Below are 18419 nucleotides of genomic sequence, written 5' to 3'. Positions count from 1 at the left end.
TAATTACCATAAAAGGGTTGTTCTAAGGCTCTGGGAAAATGTACTTGTGAATATTATATCAACTTGAAAGTACTCAATAAGTTTTTGATGGACACCATATGCATGATAAAAATCCTTGACATCACTTGCATGAACTTATTTTAGGAGAGAGTTGATCTCTTGAGTTGATGATCACTTAAGGTTGTGGATCACTTGAAGTCTTGTACCACTCAAAGGATATCAATTGTATGATTGATCTAGAAACCACTTAGTGAATACCAATTGAAGGAATAATATTGGCCTGGACATTTCTCTGTAGATATTGATGCCACTTGAAGGTTTTGATATTCATTTGCATTGGTATCTTCTTCATAAGTCATCCTCATGAGCAGCTCAATATGTGACTTAACCAAATAGATTTGCTTAAGCTTCCAAGTTCGGGTTGAACCCTCTTTAAGCTTCTTCACACGCATTAAGCGGTTATCTTATCGAGGTTGTTCTTGTAGCTTGTTGCAATCCAAAATAAATTAAGTATATGGGTTCACTTTGCTCATGAACAAACTCATATGCTACCACTAGTTTCAATCAACGAAAATAACCAATAGTGGTAGAACATGAATTTAAATATTTCATTAAATATGCATGATACTATTAAGTATGTACTATATGCACTAACCACATACTAGTAGGGGATGATATGATCATGCACATCACAATGATACCTTTGCTATGTTGGAGTAGAGGATAGGCAAGATTCTTTTGATTAGCTCTCCAATAGCAATGTGAAGTCCAATTGAATAGCTTGGTGACCAATTATCAATAAGAAATACATTCTTCACCAGTATGAAGTCGATAACCCATTTAAGATCAAGTGCACAATTTGAATGTTGTAGTTCACATGCATTTGTTCCTTCAATACCACTTGTATGTGAGAGAATTATGAATTTGCACGGAATATAGGAATATCACTTGTAAGGATGATACCACTTGTGGAGATATTGGTCCAGAAAATTCCTTTGTTTATGCAAGACTGCTACTCACGGACGGTCCGCAGTGGGAGCTCGGACGGTCCGTGGCCTGATCTCTCGGACTGTCTGTGGCCTAGGATCGGACGGTCCGAGACCTGGAACTTGCACTCCATTGAGCTGACTGTTAAATTCTCAATAGTTGAATTTTAAAATAGGATCATTGCTCATTTATGAACTTTATGACTGCACCAAGCATTAGTATTCAACCATATATAAATAATTTGCATGAATGTACATGATTTGAGTATAAGTGATCATGAATTGATGTCAACCCAAAAATACTTGGAAAATACTCAAAATCAATCCATGTTTGAAACATCAATCATATTTGCTTGATTTGCCTTTGAATGTGATGCTTGCTCTCTTTCTCGATCAATCTGTTGATTGCTCCAATTAAGTACCACTTTGCCTCTAGCAATTCTTTTCTTACTTTTTGGTGAGGAGTAACCAATTTGAACACGTGGAATCTCTTTTTAAACCAATTTAAGCATTTGGATTGCCATATGTAAGAAAAAAGATTATGTAATCTGTTATATGATAACCTCAATTTTGATCATCTTTGGTCTTGATCTTCAACTTGGAGTACCAAGATAAGTGCCAAAATATTTCTCAACAAATATCCTTGTACCCCTTCACTTTCCATGATTATAAATCAATTAAAAACCAAACTATGGTCTCTCAAACAACTTATGTGATTTATCCTATATGAGAGCCTTCCAATCAAAGTGACTTTCAATATTTCCAATATTTGTCACTTATGACAGATTCTGTACACTCTAAAGAAACATTCATAAATTTTGATGTACAGATCCTATGACCACGAAAATTGGTGGAGATATGCTTTAATAAGTCTGCTAACAGCTGTAAAAAGTTGAGACTCATTTGACTTCATATGTGCTGCCAGCCATAATATCTCCCACAGTAGGTACATTCTGAAAACTGTTGTGTTTGTGCTGACAAGATTGACTTAATCAAGAAGTTTCACTTATCCAATGATTATGAAATTTGCACAGACTTTGCTATCATATGTATAGAGCAAGTAAACTGAATTTCAAGCCAATCCAAATAGATTTGATCACTCAAACATGGTTATGAGCACAGCCTTGTCAGATTTTCAATGTTGGCCAGGTTTCAGTAAATTGAGTCACTCTTCTTCAAGTTGAATCAAATCTGAAATGAACTACTTTCAAAAGACAAATATCCATTCAAACCACTTACTAAATGAAGTCTCTTGAATTTATTCAACATAAATCAATCCAAACTTGATTATTTAGCAAATTGTCCATTCAATCATCTTATAGCAAGCAACATATGCATATATATCCAATTCAATCAACTCATATGCATTCAAATGAATTTGGTCAACAAATATTATACTTTATATGCCTCATGATCATCCAATAGCAAGTTTGAGCTTAACTTATTTGCAATCCATTCATAATTTAACCAACTTGAATAAAGCACTTGTATTTGGTAGAATTTGGACTTTACTTATTATTGACTTGGCATTGGGATAGAATTTTATAAGTCTTCAACACTTAATTCAACATATGATGATTAAATGAATATTATTGAATCAAGCCTCCAACACCCAAGGTACCTGTTCATGATCATCCACGTTTTGATGGTACCCAAACTAAGTTGGGTCCTTTTAAGTTAGGAGCAACATACTTAGGCATTGCCTTAGTATGAATAGCGGGATGTTTTGCAATTGCAACAAATGAGGTACCATTGCCATCCTTTCTAAGCATAATATTATTATGAATTAAAATAGGCTTAGAATTGTTACCTAAGGGACATGAATTTGCCATGTGTCCCCTTTCCCGACATGTGTAGCAAGTTCTCTTTGTTTGAGCCTTCTCTTCCTTTCTCAAATTTTGCTTCACATTGTCTTGCCTCTTCTCATTTGCTTGAGCCTTCTTCTCAAGATTGTTGGGACACCTTGAGGCAAAGTGACCCATATCATCACACATGTAGCACTTGATTTGAGCCAAATCATCCTTCTTCTTTTGATTTGTGCTCATCATGTCATCTTGATTATATATTGAATGCCTTCTTCTTACTCTTCTTGTTTTCTTTTTCTTCCCCACATCACCATTATATTCATGGTTAAACTTGATTTGCTTTTGGGGATTCTTCTTTTGCTCAACTCGTGGCTTTGGTTGAGGCTTCACTTGTTTCTTGGTTGGGCATATTGAGGTGAGGTGACCCCAGGTGTGGCACTTGAAGCACTTGTCATGATTTAGCCACCTTTCTTCCTTCTTCAACTTGAGCTTCCTTTTATTGGGGCATGCCTTTGCAAGATGACCCATCTCATGGCATTTATAGCACATGAAGTGAGATATCTTATTTCCTTTTACTTTCAATTGTCTGCCTTTGATATTGCTCTTATTGAAACCAAGGCCACTCTTGTCATCATATCTTCTTTGATTTTTCAATATAAGATCATGAGTGACTTTTGATTTATGCCATCTCTCAAACATGTTGCTTAAATTCTTCACTTTGTTTTTGAGCTTATTATTTTCCTTCAAAAGGTTAGTCTCACAAGACAAGGAAGAATAATAATAATCTATAGTTGAAGAACATGTCATAGCTAATAAATCATCACAAGAGGTGGGTACATGCTTCTTGCCTTCATCACATGGATTAGCAACATTTTTCAATTGATCATATAATTCATGGGATGAATTCTCACTAGTTTTATTTTCTTTACTAGAAATTTCGTTAGTGAGAAAAGCATGCTCTTGTATCAAATTTTCATGAGCAACACTAAGTTCCTCATGACTCAATTTTAGCTCCTCATGTGAACAAGTAATAACATAAAGTAGATGTTTTTGTTGTTCACATGAATACTTTAGAAATGAGTTTTCACTTTCCAAATTTCTTGTTTTATCTTTCTCATTTTCTAAATCAATGTTCATGCTAGCAAGTCTATCAACAAGCTCATCATATGAATATGAATAATTAGTCACATTAGCATTATATACCTTCGTATTACCTTGTGACATGAAGCAATGTGGTGTAATGGATGGGCTTGTAGTAGCGATATCATCGTCCGAGCATGAACAATCACCATAATCATCAAGTATGCTTGAGATAGAACAATCATTTGCATCACTTGAGTTTGAGCCAGCACAATCATCATTATCAAGTGAACTTGTGGTATGTCTTTCATCATTATCACTTGACCATGAGGTGGAGCAATCTTCCACAACCACCGTGTTGAGGATGTGCTCCACATCCTTGCTAGAGATCCTCCCATATACGCCATCAAGATATGTCCAAATATCATGGGCGGTCTCCATATACATAATTTCCTTAAACACCTTATCACTTATCCATTGATATAAAATGTTAATAGCTTGGTGTTCAAGATGTAAGCATTTCTCTTTTTCTTGGGTGAGATCTTTTGTGTTCTCATCAAAGGGTTTATAAAAGCCTACACTTATGATCCACCACAATTTTGCATCAATTGTATGAAAATAATGACTCATGCAAGTTTTCCACTGTGCAAAATGTGTGCCATCAAAAATATGTGGTTCACAAGTAACCTCTAGCCCTTTAGTCGCCATCCAGCTTACTCTCGGGTCGGTTAAGACCACCAAATGAGAGAACCAGGCTTTGATACCACTTGTAGGGTCGAGATGGCGGACTAGAGGGGGGGTGAATAGTCCTTTCTAAAACTAATTACAATGGCTAACACAAATAAATACGGAATTAAAACTATTTTGTTTTAGCCAAGACTACACTCCTCTAACTATTACAAACACCTAACAAAAGATTCTAATTGAAACAACTAAGGTGCCAAGATAGTGAAAGAGCTCTCCCATACAAATCTAGTTAGCAACGACATATAAATTTTTCAAAGTAATTTTAATCATAACGATAGCTCCTAAACATACTAGTAAGCAAAGAGCACAAAGCACAAGCACTACTAGAGAGAAACAACTACTTAGCTACACAAGCTAAGTAAAATAGATTAGCTACACAAGCTAACAACAAGTGAGCAACTATTTTATTATAGGTATGACTAGATATACAAGAGCATACACGAGCAACAAATACTCACTAGCATAAGTATATGAACAAGTAAGTACAAGCTAGTGAGGAAAGTTGCAAACCAACGGGAAGATGATGACACGTGGCACAATGATTTTTTCCCGTGGTGTCGATGACTTGCCGGTCACCCCTAGTCCACGTTGAGGTAGATTCAAAGCTCCCAACCGCTCCTCTATCAAGTCTCCACTTGATCTCTTGAGCCAGATTGGTCAATGAACCCTCAAACCTCGATTCCACTAGAGTTGCTTTTCACCGCTCCGGCGAGGCAAGCACAACGCCTCTCACAATCACCACCGCGGCCTCTTCACAATCTCCTTTGAAGAGCTCACGGGGAACCACCACCAAGCCGTCTAGGAGGCGGCAACCTCCAAGAGTAACAAGCCAACGACCTCACTTGATGATCTCCCTAGTGCCTCAAAGATCAACAACTTGATGCAATGCACTAGATGGCTCTCAATCTCACTAGAATGCAATCCCAACCAATATGAGTGAGAGAGAGGGAGAGGAAAGGCTCCAATATGCTCACAAGTGTTCCAAATGGCCTCCTGCACCCTTTCAACCCGGGCAACACAAGGATATATAGCCTCCTCTCCAAAACTAGCCGTTATGGGCCAATTGCCCCTTTTCTGCGCACATGCAGACGGTCTGCAATACAAGCCCGGACCGTCCGCACAAGAATCCCAACGGCTATAAACGGTTATAAAAATGTCAGAGCATTCAAAAATGACTTGCGGACGGTCTGCCCCTCAAGGTCGGACTGTCCGCGATACATAAAACTGAGCCAAAACGAAGTTTTGCTGACTCTGCACATTTGTTGAAATTTGCACTGCGGACGGTCCGCACCTGGACCCCGGACGGTCCGCAATACAAAATATTTGTACTGTGGACGGTCCGCACTCAGGCCCCGGACGGTCCGCAGTTCAAAAAATAAAACCAAAACAGAACTACTTGAGTTCTGTCCAAACACCAGTCCTTCAACTACGGACGGTCCGCCACCTGGGACCAGACTGTCCGCAGTACAAAAACTTCACGAAACACAGAAACTCCGCGTTTCTGCCCATCATCTCAAGTTAGACCTGCGGATGGTCCGCCATGCTGGCCCGGACGGTCCGCAGTACCTCAATTCAGCCCACATTCAAGAAATCGCTTTTGAATAAGTTTCTTTCACGAACCAAAGTGTTGTTAGCCCTCATGCAAATGCACCAACTATATGAGCAATGAGGCACTAAAGACATGTCAAGTAAGATAATTGACCCCTCTTGATAGTACGGCTATCTAGCCTACTAACCCGGTCAATTATCAACCTCTAAGCACCTTTTGACCGGTAAAACAAAAACCTATTGTTATACCTTTGCCTTGAGCATTCAATTCCATCTCCTTAAATGATGAACAATGGGCATCCATAAGTGTAGCCAACCATGATACCTTTTACCATTTGTCCATAGCATGAAGTTCCTCCACCATCATCATCAAGCCACTTGATCAATATCCCAGATCAACACATGGCTTGATAATTCTATAATGATATGATCCACTCCATGTTATCACATAGCCTTCTTGGTTCATCAATCTCAACATAGCTTGCTCTTCACTGTTGCTTTATGTCCATCGGTGCTAAGTCCTTGCTCTTGCTTCACCGCCACGCGGTCCCTCACACATGAGCCTTTGACTTGCCCTTCACACTAGCCACTCGGTCCATCGAAACCAAGCCATATCTCTTGATCTTCTCCATAAGCCACATGACACCATGTCATGTCTTCATATGCAATGAGCTCCTTTATCACACTAGTTGAGCATCTCAATATCAAGCCACATCACCACCATGGCTAAAATAACTCACACTAGTGTACCTGTGGACTAATCACCTGTGTATCTCAACATAAACACTTATTAGTCCATATAAGTTGTCAATCAATTACCAAAACCAAAGAGGGTCTCACAGGTGGGCGGATCGTCGCGGGAGGTGGTCGGAGTCGGTCTGGCCATGCACCCAAGCGGCGAAGCTTGACATCAGCGAGTGTCCTGGCTAAACGACAGTGGTAGAGTTTAATTGGATGGGTCGGGGAGCTTTACTGGAAGATGATGGTGTTATGGGCGAGCAGAATTTGATGAGGGTGGACTACAGACATAGGTTCACATACACCAGTGGAGGTGATGCTCGGGCGAGTGGTGGCTCGCTGTTGTAGCGGGGTAGTGAGCGAGGGAGTTGGTGGGGGAGCTTCACTTTGCCATAGGGAAGCTCACAGTGGACTTGGACTAGGCTAAGGAGGCACTGTGAGCTCTAGCCATGGTGGGCATGCTCCGGGTAGAATGGCGGGCGACGAAACTTGGTCCAACAGTGATTTTCGGTGGCTGGTTGCTCGTGTACGATGGTGGGGATCAAGCAACGTTCAACTAAGGCCACAGGGTGGCTTTTATATGCGTGTGCGGGGGCTAGTGCAGCAGTGGCTGACCTGTGCATAGGGGCGCGTAGGGGCACTAGTTTGGTCGCGAACTAGCATGCGAGCTAGTGTCGGACATGTGGCGGGTTTGCTTGAGCCCATTTTCTCGCGTGTGATGTCACAAATCCAAGCACGATCTTAGCAAGAGTTATGTACATGGCATCTTCTTCACATCCTAAGCTAACTCTTTTGTATGGGGGTTGAGATATTTGGTTCACTGGTGTATAAGATATGGGAGCGGAAAGGTTGGTCTATCTAGCTGCTCCATCCCGAGGGAAATCTGATGTCATGGCATTCCAAACGATGGCGCCTTGGGTTCAATTTTTTGCAGGGTATACTTAAGGTATTTTGACACACTTTTTGTAATTGGGTCACTTTGGTTTAAGGCTTATAGCTTAGTGAAGCGGGTGTGGTCTTTGTTGTAGGGCTGATTTTGAGTTAATGAATTTCCTGATTTTCCCTCAATAACATTTGACATGATTAGGGATCTTTGTGAGGCCTTTTTGGTGCAAACCTCAATAACTTTTGTTAAGTGTTTAGTTAAGTACAACTTTTTTCAATAGTCCACCTTGTGATTAGGTGATTTGATAGGTTTCCTTGATCACTTATGTTTGGTGCTTCCTATGCTCTTAAGGGGTGAACTTAGGGTTATGGGTTAATTCCCTTCCTTTGATTACTATGAGATGGTTAAGTTAAACCCTCTCGGATGGTTAGCACCTAATTAAAGCCTTGATACATAAGTGTGGTGACTTTTTCCCAAAGTGATCCACATGTTATAATGGGTTTAGGAGTGTGGGTTGGGTTAACCCCTTAGCTAACACCTGAGGTGTTACACAGTCGGTCCAAAAGAGTGAGGTTAAGCAATCGACTGTATCGCTGGCATGACTGAAGATTGAAGAGGCGGAGGAGGTGTTGACTGAACTGGAGGCACAGGAGCACCGATGTGCTAAAGAATTGAAAGGGAAATGTGCCTTTGGGCCATTTCTAAGTATTTTGGTGATTGAGTGCCAACACAAGTGCTTAAATGTGAATCTATGCCCACGGATGAACAAAGTGCAAATCACAAGTAAAGGTATGTTTCTAAGCCTTAGTACATTGGTTTTGAGTACTAATATATTTGTCTAAGTGTTAGAAACAGAGAGAAGAAGAAAAGGAGAATGTTGGCTGTGTACAGCCAACAGGCTGTTTCGGTCTGGGGCACCGGATTGTCCGGTGGTGCACCGGACAGTGTCCGGTACGCCAGGCTGTCTCGACCTGAAGACGCCGCTCTCGGGAATTTGCCGACGGCGTACGGCTAAAATTCACCGGACTGTCCGGTGTGCACCGGACTGTCCGGTGAGCCAACGGTCGGCGGAGCCAACGGTCGGCCGCGGAATCTGCGCGCGACACGTGGTCTGGCCAACGGTCGGAAGGAGGCACCGGACTGTCCGGTGTGCACTGGACTGTCCGGTGCGCCAGATCTACAACGGTCAGCAACGGTCGGCTGCGCCGTTTAAGGAAAGAAATCGGGCACCGGACAGTGTCCGGTGTGCACCGGACTGTCCGGTGCGCCCAACGACAGAAGGCAATGATGGCCTTCCAGATTTGTTCTCAACGGCTCCTAGCTGCCTTGGGGCTATAAAAGGGACCCCTAGGCGCATGGAGGAGAACACCAAGCATTCCTACAACATTCCTAAGCACCAAGACATCAATCTCACGCATTCGTTTCATTGTGATAGCATATAGAGCTCTTGTGGAGTTGTGAACTCTTTGAGTTGTGTTGCGAGCTCTTGTTGCTGCTTGTGTGCGTGTTGTTGCTTTGATCTTTTGAAGTCTTGTGTGTGTTGCTCATTCCCACCCTTGCTCTGTGTTTCTTTGTGAACTTCAATTGTAAGGGCGAGAGGCTCCAAGTTGTGGAGATTCCTCGCAAACGGGATTGAGAAAAAGCAAGCAAAACACCGTGGTATTCAAGTGGGTCTTTGGACCGCTTGAGAGGGGTTGATTGCAACCCTCGTCCGTTGGGACGCCACAACGTGGAGTAGGCAAGCGTTGGTCTTGGCCGAACCACGGGATAAACCACTGTGTCATCTCTGTGTTTGATTTCTTGTGGTATTGTGTTTTGTTGAGACTCCTCTCTAGCCACTTGGCAATAATTGTGCTAACACCTAATAAGTTTTTGTGGCTATAAGTTTAAGTTTTACAGGATCACCTATTCACCCCCCCCCTCTAGGTGCTCTCAAGAATACGAGTCATAAAAGCCCGGTGCTCTGCCCTATCTGCCAAAGCTGCTGCTAAAAAGCATCATGGCGATCCTACATGATCTAAAACATGGAGAGCATCCACTCAGATTGCTGCTGCTAGAACACTGCCTAACGAGCCTGCTCGGTGGCCAATTGAGTCTGCTGTTGAACTAAGTGCAGAAGCAAGGGTGAGAGAGAAGGATCAGTTGCCAAAGGAACAAGAGAGAGAGAGTAGCAGTGGAACCACCTGTCTTGTGATCATGTGAGCGAGGAGGCATAGGGGGAGGTGATGGTGGTATAGCCTGATCATCATCATCATCATCAATGGAATCTAAATAGGCATTAGTTGTACTAAAGGGAACTAGGTCCTACTCCTCAATCTGCATGATCGGCTCATCCTTAACTTGATGCTCAGAGGCTAAAGCATCCTTAGAGTGGCTACCTGTGGTAGGAGCTCCTAAGCGAGTATCATCATCAGGCTGAGAACGATAGAATCTAAACATAAGATGTGAGCGACCAATAACTACCTGGAACTAAGGGGGTCAAATCAGCTGCGCAAATATGCGACAGAGGTAGTAAGCATATGACAGCTAACATCGAGCACAAAGTCCATCCAACATGGTGTCCTCTGTCTCACATATGAGAAAATCCACAACGTCGAAAACAAAGTGAGAGACCAAGGCACCTAGGAGACAGAGCTAAATATGTGTGGCAGACTCCTTGTATCCCATGCGAGGTAGTAAGGTCTGACTCATCAATGCAGGAACCTGAGAACTATGATGGAGACCGTCTTGATCCATTTGTGAATAGAGGTAAAAAAGAGCCGAGACATGAGCAGTAGCTGGTGTGACTCCGTCGTGAGGGCGATGAGGTGGGTCTACAGAACCATAGCAAAGACTATGAAACCTCATCGACTACTCATGGAAACCAAACAACTCTCTGATCTGTGAAGCATGCAAAGTGACATCCTCTCGCTCAAAGCGAAACCTCATCCACTAGTGATCGGGATCAATCCAAACTGTAGCATAGAAGACTCTGACCCGTTCCTCAATGTAAAGACCACCAAAGTCCAAGAGTGTGGACAGACCAGGTAGGTAGGAGATGTGGCCCTCAATATTTGAACCAGCTACCTAATGAAGAGCGGTCATATCCAGACACCGGTGAGCCCTTAGGGCAATCTAAGCAGTCTGTTGCGCTATGAAGGACTCCTGAGTCTGTGTGCTAAACAAGGGACCAACCTCTGGGTCACGCTACGTTGGAAGCCAAGTGTCCACTGGCATGTGTTTGAATCGACGAGCTATGGTGGCAGTAGCTCTATGAACCTTTGTCTCGTCACGCTCCCGAAAGCGAGGTGGAGGAACAGGTGGAGTAGCGAAGGGAGCAGGAGTGGTGGAGGTAGGCAAGGTGGAAGCTATGGGTGTAGTGGAGGTAGTGGTTGACTCTAGAGTAGTCGAGGCTGCAAGCGATGGGGCTATAGTGGGAGTTGGAGTAGAAGGCTTTAGCAAGGGATCAAGTCTGGCTAGGTATAGCATAACCGAGACGACTATCGTCTGACATGGTAGGCAATCTCATCCGAGCCAATTTGAATGTTGCCTCTCTGGTCTGCCCTCTCAGTTATTGTTGTTGCACCTATCATTTCTCGAGTAGCTCTATCCTGTTTGTGCTTCTTCTTGCCTCCCTACTTCTCCAAGTAGACCGCCTTGCTCTTGTCCTGTCGAGGAGGGTCCTGACCATCACCTCCACCTCCCAAAGTGTCATTCTTTGCCCGAACCATACTAATTGAGCTGAGTCCTGCTCTTGAACTGTCACAGATCATAGACCCTGACCACTGACACTACCCGCTGATAGGCTGCATGAGAACTAGAGGAGATAAGCAAGAGCAGCAAAGCAGTAGATAAGTATATGGACAAGAAGGACTTGCTAGCTGGGGCACGTTTCTCGAGGTAAAAACCAAACAGGAGAGGAGTCACACGAGCGGACACATCGTCACACTGAAATGACAAAAGAGGTGAGCACATGAGCCACGAAGTCATACAGATTTATGAACATGTGAATCATATACACAACAAAAGGAGTTATGCAAGACCGGGTGACATGATGAAATAGAGTGAGACTCGACCAAATGATATAGGTGGCATTTGAGCTGGAGTTGGCAAAGGTGTATACAAATGAGTATATTGAGGAAGTGACACTAGATATTTGAAGAATAAAGTGATGTCACATATGAGGCATGAAGGTGGGATATGGTTGAGGCATGGCTATATGATGTATAGGATATATATGAAAACATTGGTAAAGGATAGTTTTATATGAGGGCGATATGTTGAAGAAGAGGTATAGGAATAGCATTTGGTGGACTTAGGCACAAGATGAAGGGTCTGTTTGGTTTGTGGCTAACTGTGCCACACTTTGCCTAAGTTTAGTCGTTCGAATTAAAGAACTAAGGGCGTACCCAGTGCCGTAGGCTTTCCGCACTGTGCGGGGTCTGGGAAAGAGTATCTTTAAGCGCCAAGCCTTACCCGCATAATATGCAGAGGCTGGGGCTCGAACCCGGGACCTTCCGGTTACAGACGGTAGGCTCTACCGCTGCACCAGGCCCGCAAACCAAAGTTAGGAAAAGTGTGACAAGTTAGACAGCAAACCAAACATACCTAAAATGTTGCCGTCGTTAACGACAGGAAAGATTAGTCGGCAGGCCTACCGGCCGGCTTTAGAGCCTGACCCGTCGATACTGATTGCCGGCTTGTCCACGTCAGCGGTCAGTTTCGCCTGCCGTTAGAACCAGCTTCAGTTCTGCAACGAGTGCTTGGTTGCCCTCACATTTCTTGGAGTGAATCCATACAATCATCATACCCACTCCTGGGCCTTGGAAACGGACGTTGGGCTTCTCTTCCCGACCGCTTGATGACAGCAATACTAGTAGTAAAAGAAGTGCCGTAACAGCATCAGCCTTAACTGATTCAACAAAATAACACCATGAATTTCGGAATTTCGTTTTTTAGCTCAACAAAGTAAGCCTGTATTATCTGATTGTACATGTAAACTGAGATCGAGTAACACTAGATTATCCTCATCCTCATATGGAAGAAGGGAGGACAAAGACGAACCAAACATTATCTCGTTGTTTTGTTTTCTATCGCCAACCTGACGAATTAAAAAAAAAGGCAATCCTAGATCAGACCAATTCCATAAGAAATGGATCTCCTAAAGCCATAGCCCTTATCAGTTTTACAAAATCCATCTCGTTCTGAACCTTCACAGGGTACACTGCATGTGCTTCAGTAGTATAAATTGTTGAAAGAGTTGTATCTGATGGAAGATCTGCCCTGTAGACAAGTTTTGTCAAAGCTTTGGACTCAAAGTTGCTCGGTGAATCGATCGCAAGGAATAACATGGGGACTGCAAAACTGTGATGAATGTCTAAGCTCCCAATAACTTTTACAAGATCTGAGAAATCACGGGTGTACCGTTGAGGTACGTAAAATATCTCACTGCTGCAACGAATCAGATTATTTTCACCTACACTTCTCCTGTAGTTATCTTGATATTGAGATGGAAAATTGCTGACCGCCTTTTTAATCATATCCCCTTGGTTCACAAACCACTCAATGTTGTTACCATGTAGAGGCACATCCGACCAAGATTCCTTCACCTGGGCAGAGATTAATTTTATCTCGTCAAAAACTTCAGAAGCTCTGGATTTAATGTATATGTTCTAGAATAGAAATCACGACGTGGATACACACCTGGTTGGTTATCCAGAGCTTAGCCTTATCAGCATTCAAGAGGTTCCAGTAATTGAAGACCATACGATCTTGAAGGAACAGAAATCCTTGGGCACCTCCAAACCGATCAAACACCTTCGGCAAGTACCTGCAACGCAAAATGGCTAGTACACACTTACAGAGTAGCATAGTTTTGATACCAAGGAGACGAAACTTTCTTGGGTTCAGTAATCAGTAAGATTCAGGGGTTTATTTAGTGGTGCGAGAATTTTATCTACAGAGTAAGAAATGAAGTTATTTTTTACTCACTTGTAGGCTTGTGTCAAGTTGCTGAATTCCACAGCAAGATCAGAATTGCTTTGCTCTGAAAGAACAACAACTGCTCGAAATATCCGACCATAAAGCAGCCTCCACTCTAATGCAGTTCGGTCCACAAGTTCGGTGCAATGCACTATGAGCACAATATCACCAAAATGCTTCCTCCATTTTATTAGATTGCCAATATCAGTGCTTACTTCCCCAATCTCTTCAACCCCAAGATGCACTGAAGGCAGCTTCTTGGGACCAAACCCCTTCTTGTCACCATGTCCAATGGTTGCTCTGGGCCGGTCAATCTCCAATGACATCAACCGTGGCTGTCGATACCCGATAGCAACCAGATCTTGCAGCCAAGCAGTCATGAAATGCAAATCCTTCTCACTCCAGAATCCCTCCTCTGTCATCGCATAGCTTAGATCAAGAATCCGCTCGAATAGTGTCAGCTTACTGGATCGCCACTCCATTAGGAACTTTATCAGCTTCCCTACATTGACATGGAGATCCTTCTCTTCATCAAATGGGTGACCACGCACGTTATCTATGCGGTGTACAGTTGGTGGGTAGACAACTAGGTAGCCACCAATCTCCCATAGTATCCTCTGAGCCCAGTATCCGCGTATGACATCTGATGCCATTGGGCTCACTGACACTGGCAACGCAAGCCCCCAGAACGCCGGCGAGTGGAACAATGTGTTAACAGAGTTGACTGGTGTCATCATGCCCTGCGGCAGCGCGACCTTGGGTGCATCCGCGTCAAACTGGAAATCAAATGCCTCCATCTCCAATGACTTCCGAGTGAAGTAGAACACCGAATCAACATCTGGAAGGCCATTACACATCCCTTGCTGCATGAATTGGCCACCACTGAATATCTCAGTGTAGAACTCCTCAGCATCCAGCTCCCCGGCCTTCTCCAGCGGCAGCCCACGCGGCCAGATCGATGGCTGCCCAAAGTGCACGAACGGGTTCACGATCGTCCGGTTAGGATTGGCGTGGCTGTACTGCAGCAGCACGGCGCCTCCGTGGCGCTGGTCCAGATCCACATCGAAGTGCCTGGTGAGGTTCCCGCCCAGGACGGCGTTGCGCGCGTCGGCGTCGTAGATGACCCGCGCCCCGCGCTGTACGGCGAAGAGGTACGCCGCTGCCTTGCGCGCCGGGCCCCGGGCCGGAAGGAAAGCGACGGAGCGGAATCCAAGGCGGCCCTGGTCGGTGAGCGTGAGCAGCACGGCGCCTGGGTGGGACCAGTCCGCGGGGGTAGCCTCGTCGGCGACGGCGAGGACCTGCCACCCGGGGACCGCGCGCAGCGGGCGGTGCCGCGGGGCGTGCGGCGACGCGGTGAAGACGATCCAGCGAGAGCCGCGGAGGTCCGGGTGCGGCGAGGTGGAGAGCGCCGGGAGCGGGGGCACCTTGGACCAGAGCACGGACGGGTACGGGAGGCGGCGGGGAGTGCGGTAGGAGGTGGGGCAGAGCGCAGACGGGGAGGCGCCACCGTAGAGGAGGAGGAGCAGGAACGGCGCTGTGGCGAGCGCCGCGAGGAGGACGTAGACGACGCGCCTAGATGCGGGTGTTGAGGTAGTGGGCAAGGCGCGCGGTGGCATTTGAGCGTTGGGGGAGAGAAAGGGGCTGAGTCACCGCCGCCGGATCAAGCGCTAACGTCGCGGCGACGCGCTGGTGGCCGCCGCCGCCCGCCGGTGAAATTGTTTGACTGCTTTGTGTTGTCAGCACTCTTGTTGCCGACTCGAGTTTAGAGTCTGAGATTGTAGCAATCTCGTCGCGCGGCTTCGCTACTTTATTACTCCGTAGCTACGTATCGCCATTTTGGTATTCTGGAGCTCACAACCACGCCATATTGGGACAGTTAATGTCCCACGCTTTGTTAACATCTGTTATATTGCTCTTTCCGCATATTGTATTCCCCTTCGTACTAATCTATCCCTAGCCGGACTTCGAGTGTTCTTGCGCGAGAGAACTCCGACGTGGCTGCGGGCGTAACTGCGCGGCTACCGGCTACGGGAGCTCGCGGCCGACAACGACTCCACGGCTGCGGTCTTCTTTCCCAGCTTCCTGTGCCCAGCTTCTCTTCTCCCTTGTCGCGCGCGCCTGGGCGCTGCCCCTGGTGGTCGCCTTCTCTCCCAGCCGCGCCCCTGCGCTCGTCGCGATAGACTCCATCTCCCTTCTCAGCCATGGACGCCGGTCTCGCCACAAACCGGATCTGCATCGTCCCTGCGCCGACCTCCCTGCGTGCTCGCCGACGCTGCCCCCCTCCACTTCTCGTTCTCTGCTCGGCTGCTCGCTCCTCCCATGGCGAGCTCGCCGGGATGCCCCTGCCCCAGCTGCCCCTCCCTGCTTCTTCCGCCCTGGACCCCCTGGTGCCACGCCCCAGCTCGTCTCCCTCAAGCGCGCTCCATTCCTGCTCCTCCCTCTTCCTCTATCGGCGCCCAGCAGAGCTCCCCTGGTGAGCGCCCAGGTCTTCCCTCTCCGGTTCTCTCTGCTGGCGGCTGAGTTCTCTGGAAGCCGTACCCTGCTCGCCCAGCTTGCGAAACTCTCTGCACGCGGACCTCTCTCCTCCCCATCTCCCCAAGCTTCTTCCTCCCTGCCGCACTCTCTCTCCAGCGCTTGTTCCCTGCTCCTATGGCGGTCGAGCTCTCCGGTGTCGCGGGAGTGTGCCCCTGGCTCTCTCCGAACTCGCCCCAGCGCTACTGCTCCCTGTCCTCTGCACGCGCCTCTCCTGTACCAGCGCGCCGCTTCACCTGCTCGGCCTCCATGGCACCGAGGAGCTTGGCCGCCTCAAGTGATCCTAGTCCTTTGAGCTCCGGAGTGGCGCCAACGTGGTTACAGCAGAGATAAAATTGACTTTTACCATATCTACCATATCTAATGGAAGGTAACAGAGCGCGGGGCATTAACTGTCCCAATATGGTGCGATTGTGAGCTCCAGAATACCAAAATGGTGATACGCAGCTGCGGAGTAATAAAGTAGCGAAGCCGCGCGACGAGATTGTTACAATCTCAAATAACTCCTCGAGTTTATGATCAAAACTGTCCAGAACTAATACTCTCTAGTATTTATCATAGACACCAATATAGAAAGCATGAATCAATGAATCCATTCGGCTCCTAAAATCCTCGAGCTTGGGGGGCAACCCTATACATCATCGTCACGGCTGTTGACAATCCCCCGCCTTAAAAGCCTCGTTGCCCCCAAACGGCTGTGGGAGTGGGTGGGGAGGTGGGGGGCAACAACTCCACCAGTCGTATACATCATCTTGCCCCCAAGCGGCTGTGTTGGTCACTTGTTTTCAAATGTTACGAGTTAAGAACAAGGCAAAACAAATGTTAATGGTTAAAGACCTTCGTCCTTCGAAGCATTATCTCCATTAGAATATAATGATCTTCAAACAAAGGTTATGAAGGACATACCTTCATCATCTCAATATGTAATGAAAACCAGGAACACATAAAGCATATAAAGAATATGAATAATCATATTAAATCATTAGATTATCTATATTCTCATTAAATAATCATGAACAGACATTGACAATATTAAATTACATTTATACCTTCGGCTTGACAGAAGGCAAGAATTCAAGAGTGACGAGCAAGTAAAATACTAGTCAGCGTGAACAGTACGGGGGTACTGTTCATCTATTTATAGGCACGGGTCATAGCCCGGACAAAATTACATTCATGTCCTTGATAACTAATCATGATTACGACACAAACTATAAGGGACTATGCAGTCTTTTCCTCTTTAAGTCGGTTGTGGGGGACAGATATCCCCTGGGTCCACTAGAAGGATAAAAGACATCACGAAAGGCCCAAAGGCCCCATAATTCGTAAGGTCATCCCCCTCGTGGGCCTGGGAGGAACGACCAGTGAGGTAGATCAGCAAAAGGCCGGGTCGGTGCAAGCCCAGACGGCCCAACAACATCCGAGCAGTAACCACAGCAGTGACCCGACCTTCCCGCACAGGAGCCCCGTACATCGGAACTGGGCGAGGATGAGTCGACTAAATTATAGGGAGACAGACTCAGTTGGTTCACTATTATTCTGGCTCACGTTGTTATCATATCCACGTGTAACGCCACACGGTCGAGTATATAAGGCCTAGGGGCACCCCTTCAAGACGAGGGAGAGAGACATCATTCATCACTAAGCCATCCACCCCGCTCTCTATGTTTTCCAGCACTAGAGAGCTCCCTTGTAACCCATCGCATAAAGCATTCCAGCCAGGACGTAGGGTATTACGCATCTCAAGGCGGCCCGAACCTGTACATCATTGTCTACTATTTCTCATGTGCCCAGCACGAACCATCGAGCTACAGTCGGTAACACCGTCCTACTCCTAAAAAGCACCTTGGGAGGTAACCCTGGGTGCGCGGTCGGACCCGAAACACTGACAGCTGGCACGCCAGGTAGGGGTGTGTCATCGATCCAAGCTAGCTCAATGGCCGTCACCTTCCAGCACAAGATCATCCTCCGCCCTGGATCCATATTCTGCTTCGGTACTATCTCATCTGTAGTGGATGAGGAGGGAACTCTGCATCGCCTCACGGATCCGCCTGAGAAAAAGCCTTCCTCAGAAATCTCCGAGAAAATCGGGGCAAGGCAGGAAAAAGCGCAACCTCTGGCGCTCCTAAAAAAGAT

The 18419-nt window shown here is 45.9% G+C and overlaps 1 protein-coding gene across 1 annotated transcript; it reads right to left on the bottom strand.

Annotated features, from left to right (window-relative positions):
• Positions 1-12707: 12707 nt before the first annotated feature.
• LOC100275631 (uncharacterized) lies at positions 12708-15549 on the bottom strand. The gene is given in 3 exon segments (NM_001149678.2): positions 12708-13378; positions 13473-13599; positions 13761-15549. Coding segments are annotated over 3 exon segments (2211 nt in total). The 5' UTR covers positions 15368-15549; the 3' UTR covers positions 12708-12901.
• Positions 15550-18419: the final 2870 nt, after the last annotated feature.

This window comes from Zea mays, chromosome 7 (genome assembly GCF_902167145.1).
Source record: "Zea mays cultivar B73 chromosome 7, Zm-B73-REFERENCE-NAM-5.0, whole genome shotgun sequence".
Taxonomy (NCBI): Eukaryota; Viridiplantae; Streptophyta; class Magnoliopsida; order Poales; family Poaceae; genus Zea; species Zea mays.
Note: the sequence above shows the minus strand (reverse complement) of the source record. Positions and strands in the feature narration are given on the sequence as shown.